This window comes from Melampsora larici-populina, assembly GCF_000204055.1.
Source record: "Melampsora larici-populina 98AG31 unplaced genomic scaffold MELLAscaffold_66, whole genome shotgun sequence".
Classification (NCBI taxonomy): Eukaryota; Fungi; Basidiomycota; class Pucciniomycetes; order Pucciniales; family Melampsoraceae; genus Melampsora; species Melampsora laricis-populina.
Window position 1 is genome coordinate 234518 of NW_006768830.1, and position 18239 is coordinate 252756.

At 38.9% G+C, this 18239-nt stretch overlaps 4 protein-coding genes across 4 annotated transcripts; 1 reads left to right on the forward strand and 3 right to left on the reverse strand.

The window, feature by feature from the left end:
• Positions 1-1973: 1973 nt before the first annotated feature.
• Positions 1974-2801, reverse strand: MELLADRAFT_112456 (uncharacterized protein; the record flags this gene model as incomplete). The annotated part of the gene is made up of 2 exons (XM_007416974.1): positions 1974-2525; positions 2625-2801. The coding sequence occupies 2 exons, from the start codon at positions 2799-2801 to the stop codon at positions 1974-1976; spliced, it is 729 nt and encodes a 242-aa protein (XP_007417036.1).
• Positions 2802-5823: 3022 nt separating this feature from the next.
• MELLADRAFT_79403 (uncharacterized protein) lies at positions 5824-6695 on the reverse strand (the record flags this gene model as incomplete). The annotated part of the gene is made up of 2 exons (XM_007416934.1): positions 5824-5909; positions 6012-6695. The coding sequence occupies 2 exons, from the start codon at positions 6664-6666 to the stop codon at positions 5824-5826; spliced, it is 741 nt and encodes a 246-aa protein (XP_007416996.1).
• Positions 6696-7981: 1286 nt separating this feature from the next.
• Positions 7982-8704, forward strand: MELLADRAFT_40132 (uncharacterized protein; the record flags this gene model as incomplete). The annotated part of the gene is made up of 1 exon (XM_007416904.1): positions 7982-8704. A coding segment is annotated over one exon (723 nt), but the record flags the coding sequence as incomplete, so codon positions are not given.
• Positions 8705-16243: 7539 nt separating this feature from the next.
• On the reverse strand, positions 16244-17312 carry MELLADRAFT_94122 (uncharacterized protein; the record flags this gene model as incomplete). The annotated part of the gene is made up of 4 exons (XM_007416938.1): positions 16244-16491; positions 16593-16911; positions 16983-17023; positions 17108-17312. The coding sequence occupies 4 exons, from the start codon at positions 17310-17312 to the stop codon at positions 16244-16246; spliced, it is 813 nt and encodes a 270-aa protein (XP_007417000.1).
• Positions 17313-18239: the final 927 nt, after the last annotated feature.

Genomic DNA, 18239 nt, shown 5'->3' on the forward strand with positions numbered 1-18239 from the left:
TGTTTGGACCTTGAAACAAAGCTCTCACACAATCAATGAACTCAGTTTATCAAGGAAACCTTATCTGTTGGTGTTTTACTTGCCCAAAAGACGCTAGTAGCTCACAACTGTAGATTTTTCTCAAGTTTCTGCTCTCATTGTATGTCTGTGATGTGCCTGTGATAGATTAAATTTATGTGTGTTTTGCCAATAAGCTTTCTTTTGTGCATCTTTTTTTTATCAATTCAATTCTTGTCAATCAAATATGTGGTTCAGCATTTCACTGTGAGCCTGTAAGCAAAATGGTAAGAAAATAGACACTGAAAGACTGCAAGCCGGACAAAAAAATTGGGACCACTCCAATGTTCCACTTCCTTGAAACCCGTGAAGACGTGAGCCTAAGATTTTGGTATGTCATAGGTTCAGCAGGGCTTGTTGGGTATATGTTCTTGCCCAAGCAGCCAAAATCAGTCCTTGCCTGGGGGTCAACCTGGTTTTGTGGTATACACAAACAACCACACCAAAGACAAAGAGTGCCCACATTACAACAAGATTGAACAAACATCAAATATGCTGCATAGTTGCATTGTGTTTGTATGAGAAATGTGAACACACAGCAAGATTTCTGAACAAAATTTAAAAGGTTTTTGAAAAATCTTGATTGGGGAGTATCACTCAATACACTCACTGGTTTGTACTCTGGATCAATCCTAATCAACGACGTCATTTGGCTTGATCTTCAACGAGCCGGCTGTGCGGCGTAGGGGTTAGCCCAATAGCTCACAGAGTTTGAATTACAGTCAATTTCACAAAGCTTGGAAAGAATTCCAACGCCAATTTGCCCAAGTTTGGCGGGCAAAAGTTTCCAAGCTTTCTGCAATCGACTGTATCTCTCACTTTTCCTGTCAATTCAATATTCTAGGTTGTGCGACGATTTAGGACCTCTCAGCATGTGCTTATGATTCCTTTATGGCGTGTTCCGAAGCCGTTCATTCAGTTTTTTTTATCAAACAAGTTCGCTTTCACTCGTTTTTCAGTGTCTGATGACCTCACTCCAGCGATTACCGCCAGTCTATTAGTATCACCTTCTTTTCGTAGCAATTCTTGCTATTGATTTCATCCTATTCCTTCATGTTGCTGTTAATTCATTTTCTGAGCCTTATCTGAGGCCGAGGGCAGAGTCCGGGAATGGTACTCCAGTCCGAGGGAGAACCCTTTCTGGAAAGTATCGATATAACGGCGTGTTTGTATGCACGATGTCTGGAATGTAAATAACGGCAGAGCTACCCTGAGGTATTTCAACACAAAGGATAAGGATTCAAAGAGGGTTTAAAGAATTGATATCAAGTAGATATTTATGTATCCACATGTTTCACCGATTGCATGAGGCTACATCCCCTCATACAATTCCAGATCTTCGGATTTCGCAAGAGAGAGTTTTGCCGAAGAAATTCAACGAGGCCTCATCCAGCGTGCTGCGAGGTCGTGCCTCTGGTGGTATCAATCATAGAACAGTGATTGACAACCCACCAAAGATCAATGGGATATGGTTCAACTTCCATGATGGGTGGAAAGCAGAGAAGTTTTGTTTTAAATCAAAAAAGTCGCAGTCTAATTTAGAGAAAACGTTTCTTATCATTCAAATTCTTTATACAATCCGAAAATATTGGTTTCTTCCTGTAAATATACTTACAAAACTCAAAGAGTACAAACACTGTGAATTGATTCTATGGTACATATGAACGTTCTTTTTTTGTTTTTTTTTGCTAAAGGATCCAAGTTGATTATCCAAATGTGTCAGAAGAAAATATATAATAATGGGGGAATGAGGAACTTATACAATAAGTGGGAAATAGAATTATATGTACAAAAAAAGTAGTTTGATATCCTAAAGAAAGATTAGTTACAAGTCTCTTAGAAATCAATTTAAAGAGTATGAGAGATCATCCTAACCAGCTTCAAGATTTAGAAAAAAACACTGAAAGATGTGAGATTTAAGCTTGAGCAACCTGAACAGATTCATTTCTTGTGACTCTGACCAATTTAGGTCCAGAAGGTAATCCGATCTTCCTTTTGTTCATTTTCTCCTGTTTAATTCTCTTTTGATAAGAATTGATGAAGTGTTCCCCATTTTTTCTATAACATGGACCAAGGTAACTTTCTAAACAACCTAAAGCTTCGTCTGAAAGTCTATTCAATCCTACCATATCTATACCAGCGATTTTATCCATGTATCTTGAATATTTCTCTTGGTATGATAAGCTTCTAGTTCTGAATGTGATAGGTTGATCTTCAACTAAAAAAGTTTGGTAAGCTTTTGATGCTCTTCTAGGTAAATCCGCGTTTTCTGATGTATATAAAACTGCATCAGGATTTTCAATCAAAAGTGATGGTATAATCGAGCTACAGGTTTTAGTGACGTGTCTGACTCCATTTGTCTCTGGAATCGAATCTGGACTGAAAGGTTCACTAGAGAGAGGTGAATATTCGTGAAGTTCCAAGAGGCAAGGGAAAGCTGTAGTCGAAACTGGATCAAGATCACATTTCTGAATAATTGAAAAGAAGCAAAGTATATCAGTATATTGATAATGTATGGAAAAAAAGGTCTCCCTTCAATAAGTATTGAGGAAAAGACGAAAACTTACTTTGATTCTTACATCTATTTCTTTAATGTCGCCATCCAAGTTTTCTCTAGTATTCAAATGCTTTGACTTCATATTTTCAAATCCTATTGGGATTGGAGAGGATATTTCTGAAATGGAAGTGGTAGAAGTATTGAGAGTAGGACAAGTGTAAATCGATTCAACTGTTGTTCGCGACATTCTATTTGTCAAAAAAAGAAGTTAAGGATGCGAATGGAAAGTTGATAATTTCGATGCTTTGATATAATGTAGAATTGAAAGTATGAAAAGGACTTAGAAAGAGACGCGAATTGGGTTTGATTCGATTTTTATATGAACAAAAAAGTTATGGTAATGGGAAAGGTGATTATTTCTCCAGGGTATGTTGTTCTTCTTGAATATGAACAAGATAAAATGAATCCTACTATGAACAGGTCAAAATATCCTATGAACAAACTCTTAAAATGTCTTCAGATGATTTCAATTTGTAAGAGAAATTAATTCTTCACCAAAAAAAATTCAAGACTGAAAAGTAGTAGGTGGAATGGGAATGTACAATCTTGAAATCTATATACGAATGATGGAGCAGGGTGAAAGAGATGAATCCAGCAAGGCTCTTATGACCTGATGAAATTTCATCAAGACATATCTGTCAGTCAAAGTTGTCTTGGTTCGAGTCGATACTACGTTTTACCCAGTTGGCTGATGACTATTTTTTCGTCACCTTGGTTGTTGAGGCCTTGGTATCAAGATCGCATTGAGCCAGCGACATAGTCACTGAAACGTATCTTCTATTCATTTGCAGAAACGATGCAATTTGCACTCTAGGGGATTTTGATGTCAGGTTGAAGCCGAATGTCTCGACACAGAACAATGTTAGAACGAGCATCGCATATCTCCTAATTCACAACGGGTATCAATAAATTCAAGATCAATTCATCCATCAGGCCACTTCCTTCTGACATTTATCTAAATGGAGTTTTTCGTCTCCCTTGCTTCCGTTATCACAAGTTTGACAATAGGGCCAGTTTTGCTCTTTGCTATAGAAATGACGTGCGTGCAATCAAGCAGACAAGTTACGGTCAAACAAGTTGAAGTTCATGAACACATATAGTGCCTACACCAAAACAAACAGAAAGAATCAATTGTGGTTGGTACCTGGTTATCAACAAAAGGGAACGTGGGATAATTTGGACCTTTATCATAACGGTACTAATATCTCGGAGACTTTTGCAGCTATTCTTTGGTCAACAGTGATGCTGTCATGGATATTCCCCAGCTGTTTACCACCATTGCAAATTTCCAATCAAGTTCACTTTTGTAAAAAAAAATCTTTTTCTCTATCATCATTCACAATTATTGCTTACTTTTTAGTGTCCCTCCCACCTCTTATCCCTGGTTATTTGATTTGGTATTCATTTTGTATAAATACTTTTTACATTGCAGTTTATTCAACAGTCTAAGTTTACTTCAATTTATGTGTGCTTTGTCCTTTTTTGAAAAAAACAGTCATGTTCAAATTCTATTGGTAATCAGTCGGTTATTTATCTTCTATTCATATCAAGTACTAAAATTAGTATTTATATGATTGATCTATTTTGTTCATTGCTTTTGTTATCCTCAAACATGGGCTAATTTTTGTTAGGTCATCTTTTCATTGTGTCCACTACCCCCATGTAGGGTGTGTTATGAAGGAATTATTTACCCCAGGCATTACGCCTTGGGTTTTTTGCCCAAACACTTTGCTTTTAATTTAAAGAATTTCTGCTTAGTCCAATAGTGAGTTTACTTATCCAAGTTCATTGAAAAGGTTCAAGGTTTGAAACATTCTGTATGAAGGTTCAAGACATTAGGGCATGTCAAGTAGGGCCTTTTTCTGCTTGTTTCCAATTTACCTATTGCTCGAATGTTTTATTTTGAGATTTATTGACATTTACACGGACCTCCCTAACTAAACCTAACTAAGTCCCTCTTGGATGGATGAGTAGTCAAGAGAGGGACTTATAGCTTATCCACAAAATTTGGTGTGTGAGCCTGTGGACCTTTGGCTGGAGCATTTTTTCACCTTGCTGCCACTGTTACCAAACCCAGTTCCAGTAATTGATTGCTCCAATGCTCTGAACCCTGAGTATTTGGAGCACTCACATACAAATAACAGCCACTGTGTTTGATTTTGCTTATGATGCCACTTTGCTGATGGGATCAAGATCAAAGAGTTTACAAAAACTGCAAAAGATCAGGGGGTAGCCACAAGGGATGCGGCTATCACTTGTGATGATAAGCGTAGGTTTCTGATCACCTTTTCACAAAATTACGCAAGACGTAATGTGGATGATAATGAGATATCTGTGATGACAAGAAGATAAATTACTCCAGGGGTTTCAATATCATGTAATTAGTTTAGGAAAAGCTCACCTTCAGTAAACTACCACACTAAAGCTATTGTGCTCTTCTACAATCATTCAGCTGATTGTATCACACAATACACTACTGTACCATCTTTGCCTGTTCTTCCAAAAGCAACAGAACTTACCCTATACATGGTGTATCATAAGGGTGTGAGGTGTTAACAAAAAAAACCTACTGAATAACATGGTAGAGATTTTCTGGATAACAGATCTTGGACAAAAGATAGTTACAGCACTCCAAGGATTCTGATACCATGATATTAAAAGTTTAGTGATGTATATCCTTCAAACTCTCCTAAGATGAACAACTGCACTACATACCACTTTCCTGCTCATTTACTCTGAGTAAGCATTACACATACAGATTTTTCCTTTGAATTGCACTCCTCAGGTATGGTATATTTCGTGTCATTCATCAACTATACTCCAGAAGAGAATAAATGTCACTAAAGGCCTAGTAACTGAAAATGTATACAAGGGTCAAAGACTTCATGAGAAGATCAGGTGAATAACCTCAAAGTGTACTTGGGCTTAATAACACTGATCAAAGGTCTACATAGTAACTGAAGTTCTTTACAGGATTGAAAGTTTCTCATGTGAAGATCAGTTGAATAACCTCAAAGTGAACTTTAAACTTCAATAGTTTTTATAGCAAAACAAAGCAAAGAAAACCAAAAAAGGCATTCTAATTAAACTTCATCTCACCAAAACAAAAAATCACAATCTCTTTTCTTGTGAAGAAGATCAAATCCATTTTTTTGTTTGGTTTGAAAAAAAACTGCTTTCATTTCAATCAAAATTCCAAAGATCAATCATCAATAAGGTTTAAATTTTCTAGAATTTCTCATTCTTTCAACTCTAGCTTTATCTTCATCAAATTTCTTCCTAAGTTCAAACATTTCTATCCAAAGAAAAAAACAAAGTCAAAGTCAAATCATAAAATCCATCAATTTAGAAAATCAAAAACAGAAAAAAGAAGTGAAAGTTTTCATAGTTAACTTACTATTTTTTTTATTTTCATTCACATTACTTCTATAAAACCCAGTATTCAATTCACCACCTTTTCGTTTTGGATTGTTTTGACTTTCGAGTTCATCTTTATCAAAAGCTTCTAAGAACCCTCTTTTCATGACTTTAACACCTGCAGATGAATCTCTACCCGCCATTGAGCTTTGAGCATACGGATCGGCTCCTTTTGAATCTTGTGGTTGAGTGGGTATAGTTGATGATCTACCATGTTGTCCTCCTCTTGTGACTGTAATCCATTCTCCTTCTCCATCATCTTCATCTACTTTCATTTCATCTTTGGATTCTTCTTCTTCTTCTTCTCCAGAACCTTTCTTAGCCGATTTTCCTTTCACAACCAATGAGATCGGTTTGATCACACCAGATTCAGAGGCAAGCATCCATGCATCTGTATGAGCTTTGACTGATTCATGAGAAGGTCGAAGAAGCTTTCGTTGAGTTCGATATTTCGATAACCAATTTGATTTTGATGAATTAGATTGATCATTTTCAGATAATGAAGGCCATCGAAGAGGCAGTTTAGCAGGATCAATTGAAAGAAGTTGACAAAGTTGATCAGATGATTTAAACCTAACCAAAGCCTTTGATAAAAGTTGATTCGAATGAGAATCCAAAACATCATTCTGAACCATCAAAGAAGGAATCTTAATGGGTTTGGAAGATTCTTGATTTTGATTTTTTTTCTTTGATTTTGATTTTGATGTTTCTGATGCTTCAGATAACTGTTTAAATAAGTTTTCAATTTCGATTTCACGTTTGATCAAACTCATTCTACAACAATTTCTATTCGATCGATCTTCATTAATTTGAATCAAGACTTCAATCTGATCTGTCTCAATCATCAAATTGAACCCTAAAAGGTTCTTAATATCTTCAACTGTTAAATTAGAATCTAAATTGATCATCAAAATCGTTCTTCTTCCATCATCATCATGATCTGGTGGAATAGATGAATTCGAACTTGGAAAAGTTGCTTTACTTGAAACATATAAATTCATAATAGTCTTTGAATCGGTTTTATTATAAATCGGTAAACAATAAAAATTAGACGAAATTGATTTTAATTGATTTGTAGGTTTAATCCCTTCATTAGGTTTTTCTAATGTGGGTCTTGTTGAAGTTGGAATTAAAAAACTTTCAGCTACTTCTTCATCTTGGTCAATTTTTTCATGTTTTTCTGGTTTTGATTTTTTAATTGATTGTTTTGATTTCTTTGGTTTTGGTTGTGGTGCTAATGGTGGCATTCTGTTTCTTGAAAGAGAAATAATTCTTGATGTTTAATACCGGTATTCGTGAAAAGTTAAATCGAAAATCTTCAGTGAGTGCTGATTGATGAAAATGAAAATTTAAATCAAAAGATTTGTGAACCATCTATGGCTGTAGCCTGTATGTATTGTTCTGACATATAGGTTATGGCATTGGTGGCATCCAGCGCACTTGTGAGCTATGGGTTATCGCAGCTGTCCCGACCCGATTTATTGAGTAATGTATGGGTTATGGGTTATGGATATGTAGTCTTGTGATAATTTGTGTTGATGGGTTGAATGAAATCGATTGAGTGTTGATGAAGATGAAGATGATCAGAACAATCAATTAAATTCTCAACTTCAACTTCTCAACTTCAACTTCAATCAAATCAACAACAGCAACAACAACAACTCAATCAGAAACACATCATGATAACATTCCTTTACCTCAAAAATCAAATTCAAACCATAGACTAAATGAAATCTTAAACAGAATGGAAAACAATGCGATCAAAACTATTCAAAACAGACAAAAACTAACTGAAGATCGTAAGTTCAACTTCTCTCCAAACAAGTTCAATCATTCAAGTTCATTGTCAATCCAATTACTGATTCATCTTAATCTCACATTTGAATTCAATCATCAGGTAAAAACTTAAAGTCATCAGGATCTATACAAAGAAACCAAAGATCAACCAGTCCATCAACCTTTATAAAGAACCCAATCGACATCACAAACTTAACCTTATCAACTTTAATCTCAGCAAGTTCACATTTAGGTCACAACAAATCTCTAAGCTCACCCATAAGTTATCCATTGATCTATGGAACAAGATCCAACATTTCAATCATAGATCTCCGACAAACCTTAAGTTATTTACATCGAGCATGTAATGTGATACGAGAAACTGTAGAGAAAGATGGAATCGTTTTGTTTGGGACCGGAATAGATGGAACACAAGATTCGATCAAATTAGCAAGTCAAAGGTTAGGATCTAATGGATATTCATTAGGACATAGACCGAATCATCAAAATGGAATTTGGATAAGAGGTACAATCACAAACTCAATAGAAGTATTAAAGAAACCAAAACAAGTAACCAAACAAACCAAACTCAATCAAATCTTAAACCAATCACAACCAAACTCAAAAAAAAATCAATCACCACTAGATAATTTAGAATCTTTAAAATTCTTACCATCTTTAATCGTTATCTTTTCACCACATCAATCTAAAGTTTTATTAAGAGAAGCTTCTTTAAAACAAATTCCAACGATTGGAATCATCGATTCAGATTTAGATCCTCGTTTAGTTACTTATCCGATTCCTGCTAATGATGATTCGATTAGATCGATCGAATTAATTGCTGGTGTGTTATCTAAAGCTGGTCAAGAAGGTTTAAAAAGACGTCAAGAAAGGTAAGTTACTCAATCTTGATGTCGATGTCGATTTCCTAATGTCTCATGCTAATTGTTTTTTGACTTGGTTTCTTTTAAAATATATAGACTTTCTAGAAATATGCTCACTTCTTCACAAGATAAATTAATGAATGAAACTATCAAAAGGTCAATTTGATTCTAAAAAACTTGTACATAGGATACCTTGAAATCTCATCAATCTCAAACCAATCATTCACATCGATTTTGATCGATTGATTCATACCAAACTTGGTCTCTAGAATCAATCCTCTTGAACATCTAAATCAAATACCTTACTTGACTTTGACGTATACTTGATGCTCATATCTTAGTGATTTCAAACTGAGTATATAAACAAAATAACTATGTATCTCAAAAGGTGCCAATCTTTTCCTGTTATCTTTTGTTGTTGTACACACGAATTTCACTTAACTTACTTGAGTTGAGTTTTCAAAATACTTTGTGTATTGATTTTCATCAAAATATTGTTGACCAGAACCAAGGATTCACTCAGCAAAACTCTGAATACCAGACTTTTCTCGTTGGTATCACAATATCTAGAGTTGAATGCTCCAAGATCATCTTATTGAAGTTTGATCTACTCTAAATCTAAGATGATCTTGGATCATTCAACTGTCTAGATATTATGAAACTGACACCAATCTGATCAATTTATTTCATTCAAAAGTTTATGATAAGAATCCTTGGTTCTGCTCAACGACATTTTGATACAAGATCAATAAAAGTGTAAACGATCAAGGACCAACCGGGCTCATGACCAATCACAATAAGTCTAAAAAAACTGTGGGAATCTCTACATGGTTTAGTAATTAGTAGTGATAATGATCACCAGTGACCGAAAGGAGTAAAGCAAACCTGATTGTAATGTAAGAGTAGAATTGGTAAAGAGAAAGAGAAGTGTAAAGAAGTTTTGTCTTTATATACTAATGAACACTACAAGATGATCACAGCACAAACACTAATAGATCACACATGGGTATGTTTGACATGAGTAATGAAGAAGAAAACATATCAATCTTAGAATAGAACACCCAAATACTTCATGATCTCAATTGTTCTTTTGCCCATCTGGTACTTTGGGTCCTACATGGAGACTGAGTGGAAGTATGTATTAGCACTGAGCAGAACTGAAGTTTAAAGTTTCACACATCTTTCGGAAAAGTTCTCTTGATAAGTCATGATGTTTGAAGATATTCCTCTCTATGAATGATTCCTGTGCGGAAGAGCAAAATCTCATTTATGAGTCATTTCAATCAACGGAAATGCATAGGAGAGCACTATTTGGCGCCCGCTTTAAAATACCCGAAGCCCGGTTGATTCCGGTGCTTTACCCGTTCATCCCGCAAAGACCCGGACCCGACTGGGCCAAATTTCCCCGCAGCCGCAGCAGTATGCGGGCGTAATGTTACCATACAGCCCGGTTTTTTGGAAAACCGCCATAACCGGGCGGCAGTCAAAGAAACCGGGCTGCAGAAGCCCATCCGATCGGCAAACACCGTGCGGTGAACTCTTGATTACCATCAAAAACCGGGCGGTGAACTCTCGATTACCATCACTCCTCATCTGATGGACCACCAACATCCTAAACTCGAAGTCAAGTACCATCCTCCCAATCCGGACATCCCTCAAGCCACCCATACGCCACATCCCAAAATGGTAAGTTTGTCCACTTTCTCCCTCACTCTCCTTTTGAAGACACAAGTGCTGATTATCCCCTTCTATACGAACAGGCGTCCTCGTATCTTTTGATCATCGGTTGTCTCGATTCCGGCCACCAAGTTCTTATCCTCGTTGCTGATAATCGAGTTGATCGAATACAAATTGTCTTAAGGTCCAGAATGTCCAACATCCCTTCGACTTCAACATCAAAGTCAGTAAACGGCCATGCTTACCCACCAGCTTCCATCCCATCACCCTACACCTACCCCGGCCCCCATCAAACATCCAACTACAATCCATACTTTCACCCTGGTTTTATGTACCCACCTTATCAGTACCCAAATTCTCAGTACTGGCCTCCACATCCTCCTCCTTTTGCATATCAATCTTCCGGAAATACCGCCCACACGACTGCCCCTGAGACGACTCAGCATTCCCAAATCAATTGGCAACACCAACATCCTCCTTACCTGCCTCACCCACCAGCGTCTTATCCTCCACATCCTTACGGAGCGTTGAACCAATGTCGTCTTCCTAGTCCTCCTCAACATGCCCTTAATTCGATTTCAACATCATCAAAGTCATCAAGCTCAATTGTTACAAGTCCGAAATCAAGTTTGTCCAAAACGAGCACGAACACAATCAACAGTCCCAAAATCAACTTGAGCACAATGATCAGATCAGCTACTTTGAACATTACCAAATCTGAACCATCCATTCCTACGCGTAATTCTACTACCAGTCATCAACCTAGCAAAACAGCCGACAATCACACAGTTGATCATGGTCCTATTGATCAAGGCACACCTGACAAACAAGACATCCCTGATGATTCCGCGGACAAAGACGAGATCCTGGATCTTCAAGCTGAGAGAGACAAAGACTGGCCTCCTATCGGTATGATAATGATTTCCATTTCATACCAATTCGTTGTAATTAATCAATCGATTTGATCTGACCCAAGATTTTGTTCCACTATATTTTATAGGAATTGAACCTGTTCGGCTTATGCAATCACCAGTTTTTGGTAAACAGTTTGTCAAGATGACCAGTGGGCTTATGTATTTGAATGCTGTCGCCCGACATGAAGGCTACGGAATTGCAATAAAGAGTCACAAGACCGAAAACCAACGAAAAGTCCGAATCTACTTTTGGTGTTCACTTGGCCGGGATGTCGAATCAGTAGCCAAGGTTCGAAGCTCCTCCACCAAAATGACTAAATGCCCGTATGAAATTTCGCTCAACTACCTTTCAAGCATTGATCGATGGATTGTGAAGCAAGACCTGAAGACTCCATCCAAGCACAAACATAACCACCCTCCTTTTGACCAACCAAATCACCTTGCAAAAAACCGACGCTTTCCAGATGAGGTTCTATCTCAAATCAACCTGTTATTGTCAGCTGGATGTACCGCTAGCCAGATCCGAGGCCTGATCAACTTCGCTCCGGGTTCTGAACCTTTGGTGCGAGACATACGCAATGCTCTCAACCAACAGAGAGATCGGTGGTTATGCGGGAGGACTCCAATTCAAGGCTTGTTTGACCTCATAACTGAAGACAAGTGGGCCTTTCGTACCACCACTTCAAGTGATGGTACCCTTCAATCCCTTTTCATGGCAAGTCCTCAAGGCATCGTGTTAGCTCGACGTTTTCCGACCGTAATTGGACTCGACTGTACTTACAAGACGAACCGATTCAATCTTCCCCTCCTTCACATCATTGGAACGACGAACACTCACAAAACCTTCACCATCGGACTTTGTTTTATGCACAGCGAAGTAGAAGATCGATATGTCTGGGCCATGGAACAATTAAAAACCGTCGTTTTCGATGGTCAATCCGAAGATTTGCAAGATACTCAGCTACCTCAAACCTTCTGCACCGACGCCGAGCCAGCTTTGTACAACGCCATAGCTAAAGTTTTCCCCAATGCCACGCATATATTATGCATATGGCATATTAATCACAACATAGCAAAAAAGTGCAAGAAGAAGTTCAAGGGCCCTGAGTGGACGGAATTCATGAAGATATGGAATCGGTTTTTGCAAAGCACCACCACCGAAGACTATGACGAAAATCTCAAGGCGGTCACAACTATCACTGCGAATATAATGTATTTTTCCGAGGTGAAAAATGATTACATTTATTTCACAAAATGATTAAAAATGCATTAATTCTGCATTAATTCTGCATTTTTCTGCATTAATTCTGCATTATTAATCATTATGTGCATTAATGTCAATCATTTTTCACCTTGGAAAAATACATTATTTTTTCAGTGTATGGCTCAACGTCACAACATATGGGATTATCTTGAGAAGACATGGCTACACCGAGCTGAGAAGTTTGTAGCTTTGTTCACCTCTCAAACCCCCCACTTTGGCAATTCTTCCACGTCTTGAGTCGAGGGAGCCCACCATCGACTTAAAAACTTCTTAGACGGTAGCAACAACGATTTCATCACGTGTTTCAAAGCTTTCAAGCGTGCAGGCGAGGCTGAGTACAAGGAAATTACGATCATGACTGGAATCGAGAGCCAGAAGACACTTCTCGGCTTACCTCCCTGCTTTCAAGAACTGAATGGTGTAATATCTCATTTCGCTCTCAACAAAATCAAAGGACAGTATGACCTGATGAAGGACTCTTTTGACCAGAAGTGTACCAAGTCTTTCCGTGGCGCTTGGGGTTTACCGTGTGCACACGAGCTTGCACAAAACACCATGGGGGATGCAGCTAACTTATCGCCCAATCTAGTTCACGAGCAATGGCATTTGAGCCTCGTGGCACGTCCTCAAAGTTACGAAGCACTCCAAAGAGCCGTTAAATCGAAGCTGGAACATCTTATTGAGTTACCCGAGCACACTCTCCGCAAAATCTACGAAGAGCTTGCAAAACTCGAAACAGGACGCTATTCTCTCATTCCAATAGCGGCCCCCGAGGTTAAAGTCAACAACCGTGGGAGACCTCGTGATAAACGTGTCAGTTCACAGAAGGAAGGCCGATGGAAATCGGATATGGAGCTGGCTGACGAAGAAGAAGCAAAAAGGCAATCCAAACGAACTCGAGTATCTCATTGTAGTTTATGTTCACAGCCCGGCCACCATTGAACCACATGTCTTTCCAAGCTGACTGATGCAGAGGCAGCCCTTGATGATGAAGAGGGGGGAACACTGGACGATCTGCCACTCTTTCAGGTAGGCAATCAAATGGAAACGGACCTAGTTCAACCCCCAGTGCAAACGGACCATTGAAACCCGACAGCTTCATCATCCAGACGAGTTCCCATTGAAGGTTGAAAACCATCAAGGCATGCTGAAAAACCTAAAGCGACTCAGAGTCAATCTTGTCATACTAGATCATTCACTCAGAAAGAAGTACCTCAAACTCAATCCGGTGAAACAACCCAAGCGGACAGACTGAAACCTCAAGAATCAGCAAATGACCACCTGCGACCTCCGTCACAAGCTCCTAAACGCGTGTACAAATGTAGCAATTGTAAAACACCAGGCCACCGTGCCAATGCCTGTGCGTCACAGACGGATGACTTACCGACAGCGGATTCTTTGCTAGAACCAACTACTATATCATCTTCAATCACGAAACCCTCTGTAATTGAAGCAGAAGAATCAGACAATGTCATCCACATTGACTCGAGCAGCAGTGACAGCAGCGACAGCAGCAGTGACTCCAAAACCGAACCCAATGCAGACTTATGTCCTTTTTGTGACGACCCGCTTCCAAAGTCGCCTTCCGAAAAACTCATCAGGCTGAAAGCCACCCTGCTTGCTTTACCTAATGCACGCAAGAGATTAGGTCACGCGGAGGCTGTTTCATTACCGGTGAGTTAGATTTTTATATGGGCTTCATTGTTGGCTTTCAAATTTTCTGATGAAAACCCTCGTAAGTTTCCACAAACCGCATCATTCTGTGAACTTCATCAGGTTGAAGTGGATGTCATACCATCTGGTATACGCCAAGGATGGCCAACAGTAATTGACTTCGGAAAACTAGAACAGTAAGTCTGTCCTGTTTCAAAGAAGCTTTGGACAATTGTACTAATACATTTGGTTTAGGCGCATCCAAAACCATGCTGATTATATTTCCCAAATCATCAACCGTCAAAGATCGTCAAGTTTTCTGGACGAAGCAAAATCACAATGGAACAAACAGGGTCGGTACATGTTCAGCATGGCGGGCGAGTTTGAGAGATTTCAAGTGGAACAGCCCGGGTAGTAAGTAACTAATCAAAGGCTTGGTGCGGATACATGAGCTAACTAATCTATGCTTCATGCTAGTTATGGCCAATTAGGTCTTGAGGTGATGGTCAAGACTTTGTCGAATATGTTCTTGAAAGGATTGTCAACCCTAGTCAGCCAAACTGCGCCATTCCCTCCTGAATACTTCCTCCGACGTGTTCTAGTACCCGAAGTGGCTATGTTGCTCATTTCCGAAGATTTGGACCTGCCGCCGTCGGACCCAAAAGTCAAAGCTACACTTGAAGCGAGCCGAAGATTTGGAATGGCGGTTTTCTCCTCGGAAGACCTGGAAAACCAACACGTAATCAACGAACACCCTGAACCAGCGTCGTCCAGCCGTGAGTGTGAGAAAAGTGTGCTTTCTTCGCCCCAGGATCAGATCATCTTAAGGCAACTGCCTAAGTTTATGGTACCTTTCATTGCGTCAACATTCGATCCGCCGCCTTTTGGGAATTGTGGCTATTATGCTATCGCGGCGGGTGTGGGAACGTATTCCGAAGACTCTTATATCGATGTTTGTCGGAAATTACTCGACGAGCTGTCATCGCATCTTGAAGACCATGAACTCTTGTTATCTTCTGCGCGGACCCGACCATCCACAAAAATTCGGAGAAAGCAGACATTTGCAGCCGAAGTGGTTGAAGACCTCCTTTTTCGGTTGGATTACCTCGAAGTTAAATGCGCACAGGAATACTGGATGCGAATGCCCTATCTGGGTTATGTTATCGCCAGTGCATACAATCGTCCAACCGTGCTATTAGATCCCCAAGAAGCAAACTGCCATACTTTCTTTCCCTATCGCACAGCGCCAAACAAGCAGGATCGGATTGTACTGGCCTTTGTGAATCAAATGCATTTTGTCAGCTTGGGGACCAAACCCAATCATCCGTTGCCATTTCCAGAAGTCTTTGGTAAGGAACGGAACACGGCCATGCTCAACACCACCACGATACCCAGTTGGACCAAATTTTATCAAGAGCAATTGGACGGCTGGAGGAATCACAGCTGGATTAATAAAAAACGGCAGATGTAGAATCATGTTCATTGCGCTGCTTTCTTGTTCTCAACTTTGTTGCCCTTACATACAATAACTAAGAATCCTGTGTTCTTGTCTCTTATCTTACGTGTACTCTCGTGTTTCTGAAAAAAGGTCTTTTTCTTTTTCTTTCTTTTCATGTTTTGTTGTGAGATGTGAGATGTGAGAAAGAAGAATGGCCTGAATCGGTATGGGATGAGATAAGAGAAGAAGTGATTCTGACACATGGATGGATGGGAACACACGCATCCATCCGGATTGAAAAAAAAGTAAGTATGTAACACACACACCCACACCCCAGAATCCACACTTAAAAAAAAAAAACTGCAGCCCGGTTTGAATTGAAAGCGGGCTACGAAAAGTTGCAGCCCGGTCGGAATATCCGAGAACCGGGCTTCGGGTATTTAAAAGCGGGCGCCAAATAGTGCTTTCCAAATGCATATCGTGCTATAAAGTCTATTTATATTGATCATGAAGTCAAAAACATTAACACAGATAAGTAATACGATACGATTCACAAGAATCCTATAAAACATGAATGACATCAAATATTAATTTATAGATAAAGCTTCATTTTTTTGGAAGATCGAATTGATTTATTTTCTTTGGTTCAAAGCTAGCAGGAATTTCAATCTTCTCAATCGAATCCCAATCAAAATCTTTCATCCAAGGATCTAATTTAATTTGATCTAATGAACTGATCCTTTGACTAGGATTAAATTCAAGTAATCGATTCACAAACTCTTGACAAATTGAATCAATTCCAAATGGGATTCGAATCTTTTCTCTTTGAGATGAATCGGGAACTGAGTATGCTTCTAAAGAATGAAATATCAAGAAGAATCAGTCTCAGTAATTAACCTACATAGGTATGTAGCATGGAAAACTTTTGGAAACCAAATTGAGAAATCTTACTCACTATCAATTGAACCAGGATATGAAGCAGTAAGCATTTCGAATGCCAGACAACCGAGGCTATACCAATCAGTCTCAAAACCATACTCTCTACCTCCCAACATTTCAGGTGACATGTATTGCAAAGTTCCAACCAACACGCCCGTTTCAATGTCCCAAATATATTGAGCCAATCCAAAGTCTGTGAGTTTTACGTGCCCGTTTGAGTTCACAAGTACATTATCGGGTTTGAGGTCTCTGTAAACAATGTTCTTGCGATGAAGATGATCTAGAACTACAGCCAATTCTGCAACAAAGAACTTGACGTGTTTAGTAGGCCATAGCTAATTTGATACGAACAAAACATGTAAGCATCTTGTAAGAGTTAACAGTGTCATGAAGAGAAGAGACTTACCCTACGGTTGTATGTCAGACTACATTGATATAATTCACCACCTTCGACCAGCTCAAGAACCAGGAAGTGAAAGTGTTGGTCGCATGAGTAACTCAAGAGGTCAATGATCAATGGACAATCCTTACCAGCCTCAAGTCCTCGAAGTTCTGAATCAAGGATTTTCTCCACCGACATGTAGTTAACCATATTTGCGTTCGGGATCAGTTTGATGGCGCACATCTTTTGATGCTCAAGTGAATATGCTGCCCAAACTTCCCCATAGCTACCTTCACCTATTTGTTTCATGAACTTGTAGCCAGGAAGGGTGGGAGAGAAGTTTATAAGAGACATAATACCTTTCTTGGAGTATTATGTGATGAAGTTAAAGTTGTGTAGTTTTAAATGAGTTCGTAGGGTCTAACACCTGGTCAGATAAATAAATATTTTGTCAATGTTGTCCTATGACGCGGTGAGTAGGAAAGAATGAGCCCAATCATGTTCACTGTGAAGACGAGTTTATATAGTTCTGCTATCGAATCGTTCATCTCAGCACCAGGCTTTTAAGAAAAGTCAGAAAAGCATCAGATAATGTCAAGACAAGTAAGAAAATGTTGGTCATCTTTAATGCGAAAGGGGAATCATCGTGCTTTTCTGAGTAGTGCTGAGCATTATATTGTCTGCCAAATTGTTTGATTATCGAGTGTTGCTGCCCCGAACCTAACTGGAAGGCATTGCAAAATGGACAAAGAGAATGCATTTTAATCCACGAGGTCACGAGTAATTTTTCCAAAAATCATTTCGTGATATTTTCTGAGGCACAGTGAAATGATGATTAGCTATTGCTGAGCATTTGGTTTAGCATATGATGCCTCCAGAAGCGAGCTGCAGGTTCCACGCGTGCGCTGCAAGTGTGGACAATTTCGTTGGGATGCGGTTGGGCGACCGAGGACGACCAATTGAATACTTCATGTTTTTTTATCCCAAAGAAAATGTGGATCTAATAATGATTGCAAGTTACATGTATGAGTAAATGAAATCAAGCAACAATCAATGACATCATAACACGTTCTTCAAAAACCTTTTTATCCCCTTCTCGATCATCTCCATCGTGTCATTAACACTACAACAAATACCAACGTACAGAAAGGATAAAAGTTCTATGTAAAAAAAACCAATAGTCCACTTACAATTGAGTCTGTTTATACGTACAAACCTCAGGAGAGGTTCGCATTCTTTGATCATATCAATAAATGTGATAGAATACTTCTTAAAACCATC